The sequence below is a fragment of the Gopherus flavomarginatus genome, chromosome 6, assembly GCF_025201925.1.
Source record: "Gopherus flavomarginatus isolate rGopFla2 chromosome 6, rGopFla2.mat.asm, whole genome shotgun sequence".
NCBI lineage: Eukaryota > Metazoa > Chordata > Testudines > Testudinidae > Gopherus > Gopherus flavomarginatus.
The window spans coordinates 102492759-102511035 of NC_066622.1; the positions used below are offsets into that span (position 1 = coordinate 102492759).

General features: G+C 42.7%; 1 protein-coding gene across 2 annotated transcripts in view; it reads left to right on the forward strand.

Moving 5' to 3' along the window:
* PCDH15 (protocadherin related 15) overlaps window positions 1–18277 on the forward strand; it is a 1406570-nt gene that overhangs the window by 1088728 nt on the left and 299565 nt on the right. For both annotated transcript variants that reach the window (XM_050959272.1, XM_050959271.1), the window contains one exon: window positions 7376–7455. In XM_050959272.1, the coding sequence (XP_050815229.1) occupies window positions 7376–7455 (80 nt within the window). The remainder of the gene's footprint in view (window positions 1–7375; window positions 7456–18277) is intronic.

The window sequence follows — 18277 nt, forward strand, 5'->3', positions numbered from 1 at the left end:
AGCCACCTTCCTATTCTTCATCATGGTAATGGCTTTTCTGATCTCGTCTCTGGTTGATTTATCGCAATTAATTGGGAGGTCCTCATTAGCTGAGTTGATATCTGGTGGATTTGGTGGTGCTGGTCTGTTCAGGAGTTCCTCAAAGTGCTCCGCCCATCTGTTCATCTGTTGTTCTATTCCTATTATAGACTTTCCCTGCTTGTCTTTAACGGGACGTTCTGGCTTGCTAAACTTTCCAGACAGTCGCTTAGTAGTATCATACAGCTGTTTCATATTACCGCTGTATGCTCCCTGCTCCGCTTCTGCTGCCAGTTCATCCACATACTCTCTCTTGTCCTTCCTGATATTCCTCTTCACTGCTCCGTGGGCTTCAGCATACTCTTTTTGAGCTTTGGCCTTTGCTGCTCTAGTCCTGCTGTTGTTGACTGCTGCCTTCTTCTTTCTGTCTTCTATCTTGATCAAGGTCTCTGCTGTGATCCACTCTTTCTGCTGGTGTTTCTTAATTTCAAGCACTTCCTGGCATACTGACCTAAGTGTCTCTCTCACTTTCTGCCATCTGTTTAGTACACTGTCTTCCTCTTCCTCAAACCGATCCTGTAATACTGAAAACTTATTCTTCAGCCTCAGTCCAAAATCTTCCTTGATCTTATGGTCCTTCAGAAGGCTGACGTTGTACTTCACTCTTCTGTCTGACGTGTCTGTCCAGTTCTTTTTCAGTTTCAGCTTTCAATCTGGCCAGCACTAAGTGATGGTCGGACGCCATGTCTGCTCCTCTTCTAACTCTGACGTCCTGCAAGGATCTTCTAAACTTCTTGCTAATGCAGACATGATCGATCTGATTTTCTGTCGTGCCTGCTGGTGATACCCAGGTACTCTTGTGGATCCACTTGTGAGGAAAGATGCTACCTCCTCTGACCAGGTTGTTAAGTGCACACAAATCCACAAATCTCTCTCCATTCTCATTCATCTCTCCCAGAGCGTGGGTCCCTGTGACTTGTTCGTATCCTATGTTGTCAGGTCCAATTTTGGAAATCTTAGCTAGTTTTAGGATATTGGATAACGCAAACACAGTATTGGAAAAGTAAATAGAGTGTTGAAATGAGCCTTGCCCTTTTCCCAAAGTTTCCAAATTAATTTTCAATATTTGTTTGTTAATATTGCACTGTAATATCAAGTTGTATATTCAGAAATTTAAAACAAGTGTTTATTTAATCTAGTTAAAATTATATTTAGGAAAATATGTCAGGCCTAAATTTCATTTGTAGAGAAGGGGTGATATTAGCTATGCCAGTGGGGGCATGAAAGAGTCATGGTCCTTGAATTCCTTCTCAGTGACTTGATCAGCTATGGAGGGGAGGATTTAGGTGGTGTTGCTAGCCATGGCCGTACTCCCATTACATACCAGAGATCCCCAGATACTATCACTAAGAATATTTTGAAAAGAGCATAAAACATTTTAATTTATTAAAGAACAATGTTTTGAAAATTAAAAAACCCACCTTATTATAGTATACATTCAAATGATAGTTTTGTATGTATAATGTGTATCCTGACACACAGCCTGGCATATGTGTAATCTATTATTTTATTATTAAATTCAAATAAGATATTGCAATATTTACACAAAATCTTTAATGTTAAATCACAAATATATCTAATAAAATTTGTCCAAAGAGTGTTTTGAATGTGTGTCTTGAACATGTGTCATTTCCATTGAGATCAAGGAGACTGCATGTGATTTTAAAGGTTAAGCAGATGCATAATGGTTTGTAGAATTGAGACCTTGTTTTGTTTGGTAGAATGGAAGTGAGGAGTATTGAAAACAAAAAAAAAACAACAACAAAAACCACATTTTAAATCCTTGTTCATTTAATTCACTTTTTTTTAATTTTTGACACAAGATTCTGATGACAATAACCACGAATGACCAGCTTCTTTTGAGAGCAGGTTCTTTAATTTTTTTTCTGAACTATGTGACCCCTAAGGCCTTGCAGTGTATTTCAACTCCTAATAAGTAATCCTCAATATTTCAAATATACCCAATAGTTACATACACTTAAAAATTCCACTTTATTGGATATTCTAGTTGTCAGTTCCTTCTGTTAACACACAGATGAAGGAAAGTCCAATTTATTTTGTATGCTAATTCCACATATTTTAAAATGTACCCAGTTGATTACAACTGGTATTTTAATAGCAACAATCAAGATTTTACAGATCCAGACTAACACGGCTACCCTCTGATACTTGAAATCAAGATTAGCTTAAGTAACACAGCAATAAATAATCCCCACTGTGTTATTTGGTAAATAAAACTGCGTTTATTGCATGCCTAGAAGCTGTTTATTACTTCACATTCTGCTAGCCATTGTTGATTAAAGCTTAAGTATGCAAATGTTCTTATTTTCTTGAGATTTCGATAAGCAGGAATAGAGCAATTACCATTTTACGGAGGTGTACTCTACAAGCAGGCAGCAGGCAGTAATTCTCTAGGGATGGCAAAATGGGTGCATTTAATTCATCTTGAAATATACAGGTGTCAAAATACAATTTTATTTAATCAGCTGATCCAAATTTAGAGAGAGATTATTTTTATTGGGTTGTGAGTCTTCAGTTTTCTTTGTGTTTTTACATGATGTACTTATTTGAATTTAATTGATTAAGATCATACCTAATTTATTTTGCTATTACTGTGCATTTTAAAGAAGCACATTCGAACCTACCATATCAGTGATGTGCATTCCCAAGTTATTGGGGAGAGGGGGAATGTCTTTGTTCTTTTGTGTTTGAAAGTCTGGATTCAAGAAGAGAAGGGAAAAAAAGCTGCCAATGTTGCAAATTTGATCAACAGTCAGGATAGTGAGTTTGTCAATTATGATGGAGAAAGTGAGAGGGAAACATAAAGGGTTCTGAAAAGTAACAGAAAAACAGTGACAGTTAAGAGATGTGACCCCAGACAGAGGGAAAGATATTAGGTGTGTAGAGAGAGAGATTTAAGATTCATCAATATAAAAGTGATGCTGGAGACAATGGAAATTAATTGAATATTAGAGCTTCTTAAAAATGTGGGGTTTCCGCAACAATTTTTATCAGATAATTTTTTCCCATTTTTTGTTTTAAAAAATGAAATTTTATTGTCCAGCTCCCCGACATGGAGATGAGTGTAGAGGAGACAAAGTATAGACCTCTGGAAACACCAAACAAAGTGAAAGAGAAGGAAGTGGATCCATCAGAGCTAAGGTTGAAGAAGCAGTCATCAAGACAGGCAGAGAACCAGGAAAGGGCAGAAACACAGAAGTCCAAAAAAAAAAAGAAAAGAAAAAAAGAACATCAAAATGAAACTGGTTCTCAAGAGTGTCAAAGGCAGTAGACAATTTAAGGCGGATGAGTATGGGAAAGAGACTTGGAAAGGAAGAGGACAGTTTCAGTGGAGAGGACTGTAATTATTTATGCAAAGTGAAAGAACTCCAACAGGGGTGTTTGAGAGAGATCCATCTCTGAATAGCCAACAGCATTGTGATTAGGATGTGGGAGACCTATGCTGAGGTCCTCTGTCTCAATCAGGCAGAGTGAATGCCCTACCCACTTGGCTATATGCTACTCTGGGGGAGTTTCCTTCTTTTTTTTTCTTCCTGGACCTGAGAAACCTTTCTTAATTACAGTTTCATCAAACAGATTTCATTTTGACTGATCATCATTTTTAACCCCCCAAAATTGTCAAAAAATTCCCAACCAATTCTTCTCTTAAAGAGATATTTGAAAGAGGAGAGGGTAGTGGCTTACAGAACAGTCTGTGATTGCTGCTTTATACAAAAAGGGCAGCATGGAAAAAAGTGTAAAGATATTTACACTTTGGGCAGTCAAATGTGGCAAAACTGGTGGAGCTGAGGGGCTCAAGAGCAGATCTAACTTGTGTGAACTGTCTGTAGCACATCAGAGATCATATGCCATCTTGGGATTCCCAGAACATAATGAAATGCAGCCACTTCCTCACCCAAAAGCCAACACATACCTTGTGCCAAGGGCATTGGGAAGAATATTTAGGAGCCGACTCTGTCAACTCTGTACTTGATAGAGATTCCCCCATGCCAGAGGAATCCCCAGCAGGGAAACTGTGTATCTGCTTGGTTTGTATTGCCTCAAAAGATTGATTGTGGCCTCTTGAACTTTTTAAAATAATGTTTGGCCCTCAGGCTCAAAAAGTTGGACTCCACTGCAGCCCATCACCAGTTACCAGTTGAAAGGGGTTTGATAGCAGCCTTCAACTACCTGAAGGGGGATTCCAAAGAGGATGGAGCTTGGCTGTTCTCAGTGGTGGCAGATGACAGAACAAGAAGCAATGGTCTCGCGTTGTGGGTGGGTGTGTGTGTAGGTTGGATATTAGGAAACACTATTTCACTAGGAGAGTGGAGAAACACTGAAATAGGTTACCTAAGGAGGTGGTGGAATCTCTATCTTCAGAGGTTTTTAAAGCCTGGCTTGACACAACCTTGGCTGGGATGATTTAGTTGGTGTTGGTCTGCTTTGAGCAGGGGATTGAACTAGATGACCTCCTGAGGTCTCTTCCAAGCCTAATATTCTGTGAGTATGAGTTTTACCATCACAATCTTTCAGCAAAAACCAAAAAAACCAAAAGAAATTCCCTTTTGTTTTTCACTTTTATAAATGGGTCTACTAATAACATTAGTTATCAACCTTTGCAGACCAATATATTAGGTTTTTTAAAAAAACTATTATGAGGATGTAGAAAATAGAATTAAATTCTTCTGGCATTTCACAGCATTTGTATTCTTCCTAACTTGTACACTAAAATCTTGTCAATCATGTAAACTAGCTTCTATTTTTAAACCAGTTAAGAGAGATGTTTATTAATGTCAACATTCTTTCAAGTTTGCTTGGACAGTTTTTGAGAGAAAAGTATTTGTGCAGTTTGCAGAGCTTATTCAGTAGTTATCTTCTGGTATGCGCTTGGTTTGCAAATTCCAAGATTTCACATGTGAAGTTTCATGTTGTTTTTCTTCTTAAAACAGCCACTCAATATGTGAAGTTCAGGTTCATGGTTACAACTGCAAGAACAGTTCTGTCAATCTAAATATCAAATGTTTCAAATGTCGTTTTTTAGGGCATTAAAATTTGCCCAGGGAAGGTAACAACGGCATGGACAATTACACTGGTCTACAACTTTTGAGAAGCCGTCTGCTTCAGAGATAAAATGTGATATTTATTATGTATTTTGATGTGCTGAATTCAAATATGACAATTAAAACAACTGATTGACTACTGTTTCTAAGATATTTAAGTTTTTACATTTTATGTCTATGTATATTGTGTAGATACTAAAGTTTTAATCATAAATTGTAAATCTAGGTCTTTTCATGTGTTTATGGTTGCTTTACATGATAATATTTCACCTGTCCTGTTTATGTAACACTTTAAAAATCAGCAAAAGGGTTATATAAATAAAATGTATTATGAAACAAAAGGCAAAAAAACTATTAGGTACATAGTTTAGTCCTATTCAGTGTCTACTCGGCGCTTCTTGGCTTGTCTCTTGTATTCATTAAATGGAGCGTCTCTTGTCACTGTCCAGCAATAGTCTGCAAGCATTGATGGGCTCCATTTGCCCTGATAACCTGCCAGGAGATTCCACTGCTGTAGTCTGGAGCCCAGCAGCTCCGCCTTACTCTTGGGTAGTTCCAAATCCCTGACAAGGTCATTCAGTTCACCTTGTGTTATGAGGTGTGGTTCAGAGAAGGAGGATGGGAGACAAGGTGAGTCCTGTGACATTGATGGTTCAGGACCAGAAGTTTCATCCTCTTCCTCGTCTGACTCAAGTGAGAATGATTCTGGTGCATCAGGAACCGGCAGTCCTTCTCTGTGGGGTACTGGGCGTATAGCTGATGGAATGTTTGGATAATGCACAGTCCACTTTTTCTTCTTTGACACAACTTTCCCAACTGGAGGCACCATGCAGAAGTAACAATTGCTGGTATGATCTGTTGGCTCTCTCCAAATCATTGACACTGCAAAAGGTATAGATTTCCTTTTCCTGTTCAACCACTGGCGAAGATTTGTTGCACAAGTGTTGCAGCATATGTGTGGGGCCCACCTCTTGTCCTGATCTCCAATTTTGCAGCCAAAAGAAAGGTGATAGGCTTTCTTAACCATAGTGGTTAGACTGCGCTTTTGTGATGCAAAAGTCACTTCACCACAAACATAGCAGAAGTTATCTGCACTGTTCACACAAGTACGAGGCATCTCTGCTCACTTTGACTAAACAGATATGTGTCCCTTTGCAAAATCAAACACTGACAAATAAGAGAGCACGACACCGTCTGATTTCTAGAGCTGATATAGGGCAATTTGTTCAGCAGAGTGATGTAAGCTTCGTTATGATTGCATCATCCATGACTTCTAGGAATAACATGATGCAATTCATATCATGTATGACGCAATACCAGCTTCAGATTGCATCATTCATTGTTTTGCCTAAAAAGCAAGTACTGTCCAAACCCAGTCATAGATTTATTCATAGATCCAGTCAAAGGTGTATTTTAGTCATTTCTGGTTTAAATTGAGATCCCTTCCCTTTATAACTCACTTATCCTCCGCCATTCCCAAGTCAAGGGTCGTATATACTGACCCAATAGCATATCTTTAAAACTAGAGCCAATCAACAATTTTAAGCATCATTTTCATTCTCAGTGACCCAGAATTAGTGAAGTTGGACTACATTTATTTCAGAAGCATTTTGGCTGTAGAGCAGTGTTATTATTGTGAAATCATTTTTTGAAAGTATTGTTCTCATCCTGATCTTCCAGGATGCCCCAGGAACCTGAAAGAAAAGTCAGAAGGGTTGTGATTTAGGTGTGAGGGTCAGTAAGAGGAACATCAGCAAAAAGGTTGAGAAAGATGGCAGACAAAACAACCAGAAAGTAAAGTATCTGGATGAGAAGAATAGGGGAAAAGTCCCGCTCTGAGGGTTGTCAAGAAAATGTCAGGATTTGGTCCAATCAGAATATATTTGCACAGCCCTTAAAAATAATAGAAAACATAAGTACTTAAATAAATAATAAATTTCATATGCTACTTGTTCATAGTAGTGGTAATAATTTGAAAGAGTATATTTCAAATAATTAAAATATTTTTGTATGTGTTCAGAATATTGATGTAATACAACTGCATAGTGAATACTGCACATACAGCCATAGCTGATAAAACGGAAACAGTGAGCACTGATTCCTCTTGAAAAGATACTTAATATTTAAATGGCTCTATTTTGAAGGTTAATTTTACAGCATATCGATTGAACAGCACTAACCAGCTTTTTTAGCATTTATGACTGTAACATATTATATTGATTTTTTTTCTGAAGGCCACTGATCGAGAGGGTGACCAAATAAGATACCTCATCCAAAATGGAGATCCTCAACATGTTTTTAATCTCTCTGAAACGTAAGTGGAACTACATTTTTAATTATTCTGTCAAATGAATATATAGATTGTGAGCAAGAGAAACGACTTCTAATCAGAGGTGTTCAGCTGTTTGTTGTTCAGCTCTTAGCTGTTAATGAGAGCTCATTCGGTGGTACTGAGCTCTGAAATTTTACACAGGGGACTATTTATTTATTTTAAACATTTTACTAGCTAAAACCTATTGAAGTGGAAATATTCCATTTACAAGAGTGACCTGGGATTAATTAGATGCCTTTAACGTTGTCAGCCTTTTGCTAATGAAAGGGATATTTTTACTTATTTTCTAACTTTGAAAAATACTACTCTGTAATGAAAAGGAAGATTTTTTGAGCTATTATTTTAAAACTAGATATTTCGGACACCAGTAAAATGGGAAACATTTATCTTTTCCTACAGTTGAAAAACTCCTTAATTTCAATAACAGGATATATTACAAGTACCAGACAGTATCCCCACATTCTTTCAAGTGGCTGCAATTTACATCCTGCCATTCTGCCACATGTCATTCCTATTCAAAGGGAAAGGGAGGGTAAAATGACTTCCCCGTGCAGAGAATGGGAAGAGAGTAAGCAGAGGTGAGAGGAAGAGGAGGGCTTTTGTTAGGGGCTTATATGTTAATCTAATTTCATCAGGTTTAAGGAGTCAGGCCTTGGCTACACTGGCACTTTACAGCGCTGCAACTTTCGCGCTCAGGGGTGTGAAAAACACCCCCCTGAGCGCTGCAAGATACAGCGCTGTAAAGCCTCAGTATAATCAGGGCCGCAGCACTGGGAGCGCGGCTCCCAGTGCTGCAAGCTACACTCGTAGAGGATGTGGTTTACGTGCAGCGCTGAGAGAGCTCTCTCCCAGTGCTGGCGCTCCGACCACACTCACACTTCAAAGCGCTGCCGCTGCAGCACTTTGAGATTTCAAGTGTAGCCATACCCTAAGTGAAGAATTGCAGAGACTTCCTTACACCAGTGTGAATATACCAAAATAAAAGACAATAGATCCATAAAAATTCAACCCCTAATGTATGGATGGGATTAGCTAATCTAAATTTAATGTATTTTTTAGGTGACCTTTACCTTGGTCTCTAAGCACTGACAAAATTATGTAAAAAGGTAGTTGGTAATGGGCTCCCTGATTGGCTACCCAACCTGACTTCAACTCTGACCCTTGGCTCTTCCATTTTGCTCCCAACTTTGGTTCTGACCCTGGGTTCCGATTTTTGGCTACCAACTCCTGTGCTAACCATAAGGGCTGACTCGTGCTCCAACTGCTAGGCATGACTGCCTACATTCCAATCATGAACATCCACTGAAGAGAGTGTTGGTTCTCAGGAGAAATGCCTACAAGGCTGTAACCTCTGGGGGAGGGCTTGCATTGTTTTTTAAATAAATCCCACAAGTGTGGCCATTAACTAACTTAGCCTTCCACTACCATGTTTTCAATGTATATATATGTGAGGGTAGTCATTGCTAGAAGAAGCATTTATCAAAACCATGGGCTTTTATTATGACTGTAGTCTAAACTCTACTGGCATACAGTTCCAAAGTTGGTGTCACTTGCTGCACAACGCTTAGTCCTCAGTATCTAAGGGTTTGTCTCCACTACAATAAAAGACCCATGGACATGGTCACAGCTGGCCTGGGTCAGCTGACTTAGGGTCATAGGGCTCAGGGTGTTAGGCTATAAAATAGCAGTGTAGATGTTTGGGCTCTGGCTGGAGCCTAGGCTCTGAGACCCCCTCAAGGGGAGTGGGTCTCCTCAGAGCCTGGTCTCTAGTCTGAGCCTGAATATCTACACTGTTGTTTTTAGCCCTGCAGCCTAAACACTGCTAACCTGAGTCAGCTGACCCAGCCTCTGGGATTTGGTGCCACAGGTTTTTTATTGCAGGTACCCTAAGAGTCATATTCTGTTTGTCTTCACGTGCATTGTCCCTGTTGGACACAAATCTACTTAAGATATTCAGGACATCAGTGCATTGAAGATTTTTTGGATTAAGAGCGAGACTAAGATTTTGATTTCAGTCAGGAAACAAATTAGGAGACACTGGAATTTGTGGGAAACTAGTTTGTTGTGCTCTTATCATCAATCAATCAATCAATCAATCATCTTATTATTTCTCAGCATTACACATAGGGATGTTTTGTTTTGTTTTGTTTTGTTTTAAACAAATACCCTTCATAACATACAAGATATTTAAGCATAAAAAGGGAAAAGCTACTGTTTAACATTTATCTCCACCAATAGGAGCCACCAATAAATCCTGACCATGAATCAACTCTGTAAGTTTAGGTACTCAGCTGTTTTGTTTAAACCTCTGCAGAATTCCAGCATTTTAGTTGTTCAGATTCACTTGTTTTCCTTTGACTTTTCTTAAAATTCTGCTCTGCCTGAGAGTGCTGTCTTCTGGAGGTCCCCGATTGTGATGTCTTTCAGTCCTGTCATGTTCCTGAGATCTCATTCGTACCCTTAAGGTACACCTCAAGTGTTCCAGTAATCACTGGGATTGTTTTTGTTCTAGTTTTCATAATAGTTTCATTTTCATACTTCACTATCTTCTCTTCTTTTTTCATTTTTATATTTCTGTCTGCTGGTTTGGCACCTCAATTCATATGGTGTCATTTGTCTTCTTTCTACAACAACAATCAATCCCATTTCCCCGCAATGTGACAATTGCCAGATCCATTAGAATCTTAGCCTCCTCAAGCGTGCTTTCAATTTGGTGGTTGTAACACTGCATGGTTCCTTAAAATGCATACTTGCCACAGAGACTCCAGTGTAGACACTTGGTAGCCTCATTTTGTCAGGATTGTCTGGCTATGTGGACTCTCCTCAGGCCCTATGCTACCAGCACTCCCAGCTATCTTCGAGACACCAATGACTTCCTGAGGAAACTACAATCCATCGGTGGTCTTCCAGAAAACACCATCCTGGCCACTATGGATGTAGAAGCCCTCTACACCAATATTCCACACAAAGATGGACTACAAGCTATCAGGAACACTATCCCTGATAATGTCACAGCTAACCTGGTGGCTGAACTTTGTGACTTTGTCCTCACCCACAACTATTTCACATTTGGGGACAATATATACCTTCACTGCTATGGGTACCCGCATGGCCCCACAGTATGCCAACATTTTTATGGCTGACTTAGAACAACGCTTCCTTAGCTCTCGTCCCCTAACGCCCCTACTCTGCTTGTGCTACATTGATGACATCTTCGTCATCTGGACCCATGGAAAAGAAGCCTTTGAGGAATTCCACCATGATTTCAATTATTTCCACCTCACCGTCAACCTCAGCCTAGATCAATCCACACAAGCGGTCCATTTCCTGGACACTACTGTGCTAATAAGCGATGATCACATAAATACCACCCTATACCGGAAACCTACTGACCACTATACTTACCTACATGCCTCCAGCTTCCATCCAGGACACACCACATGATCCATTGTCTACAGCCAAGCTCTAAGATACAACCACATTTGCTCCAGTCCCTCAGACAGAGACAAGCACCTACGAGATCTCTATCAAGCATTCTTAAAACTACGGTACCCACCTGCTGAAGTGAAAAAACAGATTGACCGAGCCAGACAAGTACCCAGAAGTCACCTCCTACAAGACAGGCCCAACAAAGAAAATAACAGAACACCACTAGCTGTCACCTTCAGCCCCCAACTAAAATCTCTCTAGTGTATCACCAAAGATCTACAACCTATCCTGAAAGATGATCCCTCACTCTCACAGATTTTGGTGGACAGACCTGTCTCGCTTACAGACAACCCCCCAACCTGAAGCAAATACTCACCAGCAACCACACATCACTGAACAAAAACACTAACCCAGGAACCTACCCTTGCAACAAAGCCAGATGCCAACTCTGTCCACATATCTATTCAAGTGACATCATCATAGGACCTAATCACATCAGCCATACCATCAGGGGCTCATTCACCTGCATATCTACCAATGTGATATATGCCATCATGTGCCAGCAATGTCCCTCTGCCATGTACATTGGCCAAACCGGACAGTCTCTACGCAAAAGAATTAATGGACGCAAGTTTGACATAACACTCAAAAACCAGTAGAACACTTTAACCTTTGTGGTCATTCAATGACAGACCTGCGGGTGGCAATTTTGCAACAGAAAAGTTTCAAAAACAGACTCCAACAAGAAACTGCTGAGCTGGAATTGATATGCAAACTAGATACAATCACCTTAGGTTTAAATAGGGATTGGAAATGTCTCAGCCATTACAAACATTGAATCTATCTCCCCTTGTAAGTATTCTCACACTTCTTATCAAACTGTCTGTACCGGGCTATCTAGATTATCACTTCAAAAGTTTTTCTTTTTTTGTTACTTAATTGGCCTCTTAGAGTTGGTAAGGCAACTCCCACTTTCTCATGCTCTCTGTATGTGTGTGTATATATCTCCTTAATATATGTTCCATTCCATGCATCCAAAGAAGTGGGCTGTAGCCCACGAAAGCTTGTGCTCAAATAAATTTGTTAGTCTCTAAGGTGCCACAAGTACTCCTGTTCTTTCTGTTCATATAGTCTCTCCAAGCTGGCTCCCACAGGCACCCAACACTTTAGTTTTTAGTATTTTATTTTATTTTATTAACATAGCACTTAGGAGCCCCATTTATGGACTAGGGCCTATTGTGCAAGACATTGTACAAATATAGGACAAAAAGGCAGTCCATGCCTGAGACAGCTTAGTTGCTTGGGTGATTGGCTGTGCATTCTACCCCAGCAGCAGCCTCCATATCACAGTTGTATAGAGTCTCTGGTACAATTATAAAAGCTTGGGTCCTTAGAGTGGCTGGGTCCTTAGAGAGGAAAAGTTGTGCTTTCCTAGCCATCTTAAGATAAAAGGCAATCCACGCAACTGTAACCATCTGTGTATCAAGAATAATGAGGAGTCCAGTATAGCCACTAAGTTTTTCCATCTTTTATGGTGTGTGGTCTGTTGTTAGAGTATTGTCAAGTTTCTTTGAAGAATTATCTCCCTTCATACCATCATCACTTATGTCTTTTCTGGACTGAGTATGAGCTAAGTTCTCTTTGTCCATCCACTGATTTTTTTTCTAGGCATTGAGACATTTTATGCAGAAAATGGATTGGTGGTGAGAAAAATATATGGTTAGTGTTTTCTAAATGTTCTTGGCATAGGAGTGACGTCTCATAGCCTCTTATAGATATTCATAGATTTTAAGGCCACAATCATTATCACCTAGTCTGACCTCCTTCATGACATAGGCCACATCACCCTCTAATTCAGTGAAACCAGATTGGTTGATGTAGAATCTATCTTTTAGAAAGGACATCCAATCTTGACTTGTTCTGCCAAGTCAAATGCTATTTGATTATAGTGGAGTAAGGGCACAATATAGGAATAGCAGCATGTCCCTGCGATTGTTTCAATAATCTTTTTATTGTTCCAGGTCATTTCATTAGATCCTTTTCTTAAGAACCCAGATGCCCTTAGGACCCAAGCCAAAGACCATTGAAATTACTTGAAAGATACCCATTTATTTTAATTTAAGAAGGATGAGGTCTGTAGATGAGCGGACTCACCCCTGCGGTGCCTCCTGCTGGTTGTCCACGGGAATTAGCTCACTGCCAGCCAGGAGCGCCCTCTGCAGGCCGGTGATCTGCCTGTCCTCTTGGCCCCTGTGTCCCTCCCAGGACCCTGGTGCCCCTTTAACTGGGTCTCTCCCTCCTGGGGAACCCCCACCCCACTATCCCCACTTTGCCTCAGTATTGGCTGCTGCCCAGTCTCCATCTAGCCCCTGTTCACTGGGGCAGACTGCAGTATCAGCCACTCACCACAGGCAAAGGGGTTTGGACCTGCTGCCTTTGCCTGCCCCTGGGTTGCCCCCTGAAACTCCCAGTACCTCTTGGCCTAATGCTAGGTGGCAGCCTGGGGCTTTCCAGGCAGGAGCTCCCCAGCTCCTCTGCCTTTCCCCAGTCCTGCTCCACTCGAGGTACCTTGTCTAGCTCCGTGCAGCCAGGCCCTTCTCCCTCTACAGCCAAAGAGAAATTGTCTGGACTCCTGGCTCACTGCCTCTTATAGGGGCCAGCTGGGCCTGATTGGGACCTGGCCACAGCTGGGCCTGCTTTCTCCCAATCAGCCCAGGCTTCTTGCCCCAGCTACAGCCCTCTCTTGGGCTGTTTTAAGCCCTGAAGGGCAGGAGTGGGTAACCACCCCACTACAAGGTCCTTAAATAGGAAGCTTTTTCATATGTTTCAATTTAGGTAATTGTGTGGAAGCTTGAAAACTTGTCTCTCACACCAACAGAAGCTGGTCCAGTAAAATATATTACCTCAACCAGCTTGCCTCTCTAATCTAGGTAATTGTGACAGAGTGTGAGTAGCCTGAGGCTGACTCATCACTATGTGCCCTTTGGAAGCAACCACACAGTGGGGTAAATTGATGAGGTAATAGTTTAAGTACTAAGTGATCAGCTAATTAATTGGGTGATTCTGCTCATCAACTGGAAACAGTTGAAGGAGAGGCAGCATGAGACAGAAGGGAGTAGAGAGAGCTAGAAGGAAGGGTTAGGGCACTGGCAAAGTTACAGCACCGGCAGTTACAGTGCCGGTCAGAGAGCACAGAAGGAAAACAGCTGTTGTGTGTTCACATTGACAACTGCCTGCACAATAGTGTGTTCATGCTTGCAGCACTTGCAGCGGTATTCGGAGCAGTGCACTCCGGGCAGGTATCCCACAGAGCACCTCTTTCTCTTTTGCCGCTAAGACTGGGTCCAGTCCCAATGCCCCATGATGCATTGCTTTGCATCCCAGAAATCCCTGTGCTTCCATCCGCATTTGGCACTATCTTTCAACAGTCTGTGTACTGCCCTGCCTTTTTCAAGCTGCAGGAATGGGTCCCGAACTGCTGACCAGTGTGCTGCTTGCCTTGACCAACATGTCACAAGTGGCGGTAGAGTTATTCCTTAAACTGCAACGGCAAGAGGAATGCAACACTGATTTTGCCATGTGTAGTAGTTATGTCATGAGATTGCTTGTGGCACTGAGTGGTGGGATCACATCGTGATGCACGTCTGGGATGATGAGCAGTGGCTGCAGAACTTTCGCATGTGGGAAGTCACATTCATGGGACTGTGATGAGCTTGCCCCAACCCCGCGTTCAAGGACACGAGAATGAGCGCTGCCCTATCGCTGGCGAAGCACATGGTGATTACACTGTGGAAGCTGGCTAAACTAGACTGCTACCAATCACTTGCTAACCAGTTCGGAGTGGGAAAGTCGACCGTTGATGGAAGTGTGCAGGGCCATTAATCGCATCCTGCTCCAAAAGACCGTGGCTCTCGGCAATGTGTGTGACATTGTGGATGGCTTTGAACAAATGGGCTTCCCTAACTGCGAAAGGGCAATAGATGGCATGCACATTCCAATTCTGACACCAGACCAAGTAGCCACAGAGTACATTAATCACAAGGGGTGTTTCTCAATGGTTTTCCAGGCACTTGTGAATCACTGTGGACGTTTCACAGACATTAACGCAGGCTGGTCCAGAAAGGTGCATGATGAACACATCTTTCAGAACACTGTCCTGTTCAAGAAGCTGCAAGCAGGGACTTTCTTCCTAGACCAGAAGATCACCGTAGGGAAGTCGAAATGCCCATTGTGATCCTGGGAGACCCCGCCTACCCCTTAATGCCGTGGCTTATGAAGCTATACACAGGGCAATTTGACAGCAGCAAGGAGCAGTTCAACAACAGGCTCAGCAAATGCAGAATGACTGTAGAGTGTGCATTTGGCTGTTTAAAAGCCCACTGGCAATGCCTGTATGGGAAGCTGAACATGGCTGATGACAATATTCCTATGCTTATAGCTGTGTGCTGTACGCTCCATAATATTTGTGAAGGGAAGGGTGAAAGCTTCACTCAGGGCTGGACCACAGAGGCTCATCACCTGGAGGCTGAGTTTGAACAGCCAGAGACCAGGGCTATTAGAGGGGCACAGCGCAGAGCTATAAGGATCAGGGATGCCTTGCGGCAGCAATTTGAAGCTGAAAACCACTAATATTGTTGCTATGCTCAGGATTGCAGTGCCTGTAATGCTAGGAGGTGATTGGTGCACATGGTGCAAGAAGGGGCCTTAACATAATTGTGTGTTGCTTTGCAGTGCTCTTTTTGCTTTTACTTAATAAAATAAAGATTGCTTTCAAACAAACACAATTCTTTTTTTAAAAGACTACAACCAGAGTAGACACTCAAACAAAAAAAGTCATCAGCAGGGAGGAGGATGGGGGAAGGGAAGGTCTTAAGAGCAGGAGCGGTCCCGGGATGGCTACAGATTTGTATATGTTCAGGAATCATACCCAGCCTTCTCCTTTGGAGTACAATGCAGCAGGTGTTGTACTTCAGCAGGGCCAAACTGCAGAGAAATGGGTGTTGAGTGGGTAGTGGGTAGTGGGAGTGGGTAGTGGGTGTTGAGTGGGTAGTGGGAGTACACAGTGCTGGACTGTGAGGATGGAGGAGTGAAATGCTGTCGGTTGAGAGTGGAGCCAGGAGGTTGATAACAGTGTGTTGGCAGTGTGTGCGGAGGTGCATGGGAAAGAGTTTTGTGACAGCGGTTGCAGGGGAGGGCAGGCATGGAGCTACTTGGTTTGAAGAGCTAGTATCGCCTGAAGCGTGTCCACTTGGTGCTCCATGTCGTTTAAGAGCTGCGCCGGGGCTTCTTTCTGGTGTGTTGCGTTCTTCTTTTGGTCCCTCTTCTCACTCTCTTGCCACTCGTTCAATTCCCGTTTCTCGGCAGCAGAGTTCATCATAACCTCACAGAGAAAGTCCTCCTTAGTTCTCCTTGGCCGCTTTCTAATTCTGCACAGCCCTTCTGCTGCTGATAACATAGAGGGAGGCTGGGCTCCCAAGGGCATCTCTGTGAAGTTTAAATGCAACATTTTACAGAAGCAGTATTGTTGCTGCAACACAGACAACACTGATTCAATGCTTTAAAACACAGCCAGTACTCTCACACCTGACACTAACTGGCTGACCCCAGGCAAGCACACATGAGCCACAAGACCCTCAAAATGGTGAGTAGCCACAGGGGCAGGGGAAATCACTCTTCCCAGACCCAGCTGTACACTAGGCGGCTCTTGGGCACTTGAGGAGAGCCAGCACTATAAGGGGGAGCCTGATAATCATTCCTATCCCCACACTTTCCACAGGAGGTGATCATTATGGAAGATATCTTGCTGCAGAGGGTGAGCAGGGAATCAAGGCAGGGTCTTCTTCAAGCCTGCAGCTTCCACCCTGGCCCCTATGTGGTTCACCAGTGTGCAACAATGGTTTCCCCAATGATGGCAAAGTGGCGCTGGAAAGTTACCATTAATGGGGCAAGAAGCAAAGCAACTCTGCTGAGGAACCTGTGGCAGCTGATTGCCCAGTATCTCCATGAGAATTTCCTGGAGATCTCTGGGGGAGATTCCCATGAAGTGAGGGAGTGTATCAACAGCCTGTTCTGTTACTCAGACTAGACATGCAGTGGAAGACAAGCCTGCTTTCTCCAACTCTCCTGCCCCCAACAACTTGCTTCAGCAATTCCCCAAATCAGATCCACTTACCAGGGGCCTCCTCTCCTGTTTGCGCTTCACCAAGATTCAATTGCTGTGACTGGCTAGGCTCCTCCGTGGTAGAAAAGAGCTCCCGACTGCATGCATCTCTGGCCTCCAAATCATCCTCTGCCTCGAGTCCCCCTTTCCCCTCTTTGTCCAAGATTTCCACCCTCGACTGGCATGCAAGCCAATGAAGTATCCACAGGGGCCTTCCCAGTGGACATGGGGTCACCACTGAGTATTGCATCCAGCTCTTTTTAGAACCGGCAGCTCATGGACGCAGCACCGGAATGATGGTTTGCCTCCCGCACCTTGTGGTAGGCATTCTGCAGCTCCTTCACTTTACCCTACACTGCAATGTGTCCCGGTCATGCCCCTTTCTATCATGCATCATGAAATCTGTCCATAGGTATCATAATTCCAATGACTGGAGTGCAGCTGGGACTGGACAGCCTCCTCTTGCCAAATGCTGATGATTGCCTGGTGTGTGGAGCAGGCATGGCCACCTGGAAAGATACATTGAGACCACTGCATGTATCACCAAGCAAACAGGAAGGGGACTTTCTGATATGCAAAGAAATATGGGGTGGGGTGGACGGTTAATCACCTGAGGGCAGGGCAGTAAAGTTCAAACTGATGACCTGAGAGGTGAGAACAGGCATTGTGGGACACCTCCCGGAGGCCAATCGCTGTGCTGTAATCACCACGGTGTTTACACTGGCACCGCAGCACTTAGCCCCAGCGCAGAAAGTTGTCCTCCTCTCATTGGGGTGTTTTTTTTAGAGTGCTACAAATGCACAGTTTATGCACACTAAGTGGCTTGGCAGTGTGTACACCTTGGGAGTTACAGTTCAGAAAGCTGCTTTACTGCGCAGAAACTTGCCATTGTAGACGGGGCCTTAGAGAAGTCCAGGATCTCACAGAGGAGCGATCTTTTCTCTTCTGCCCTGTGTGTTTGCAATAGGTAAAGATTTGGGGGAAATACTTACTTATTTATGCTGCGGGGAGCAAATATTTATAAAGCACATTGTAAATAAAACACATAGTGTTGAACTTGCAACTGGAGTGCGTAAGGATTGTTTGCAGTGAGAATCCAGGGTGAGGGAACCCCATTCTGTGACTCCAGAAATGGTCTAGTCCCTTAGTGCTACATCAATTAACCCTTTTTACAGTATATCTCCTTTAGCATTCTCTTCACTAACTCACTGGATA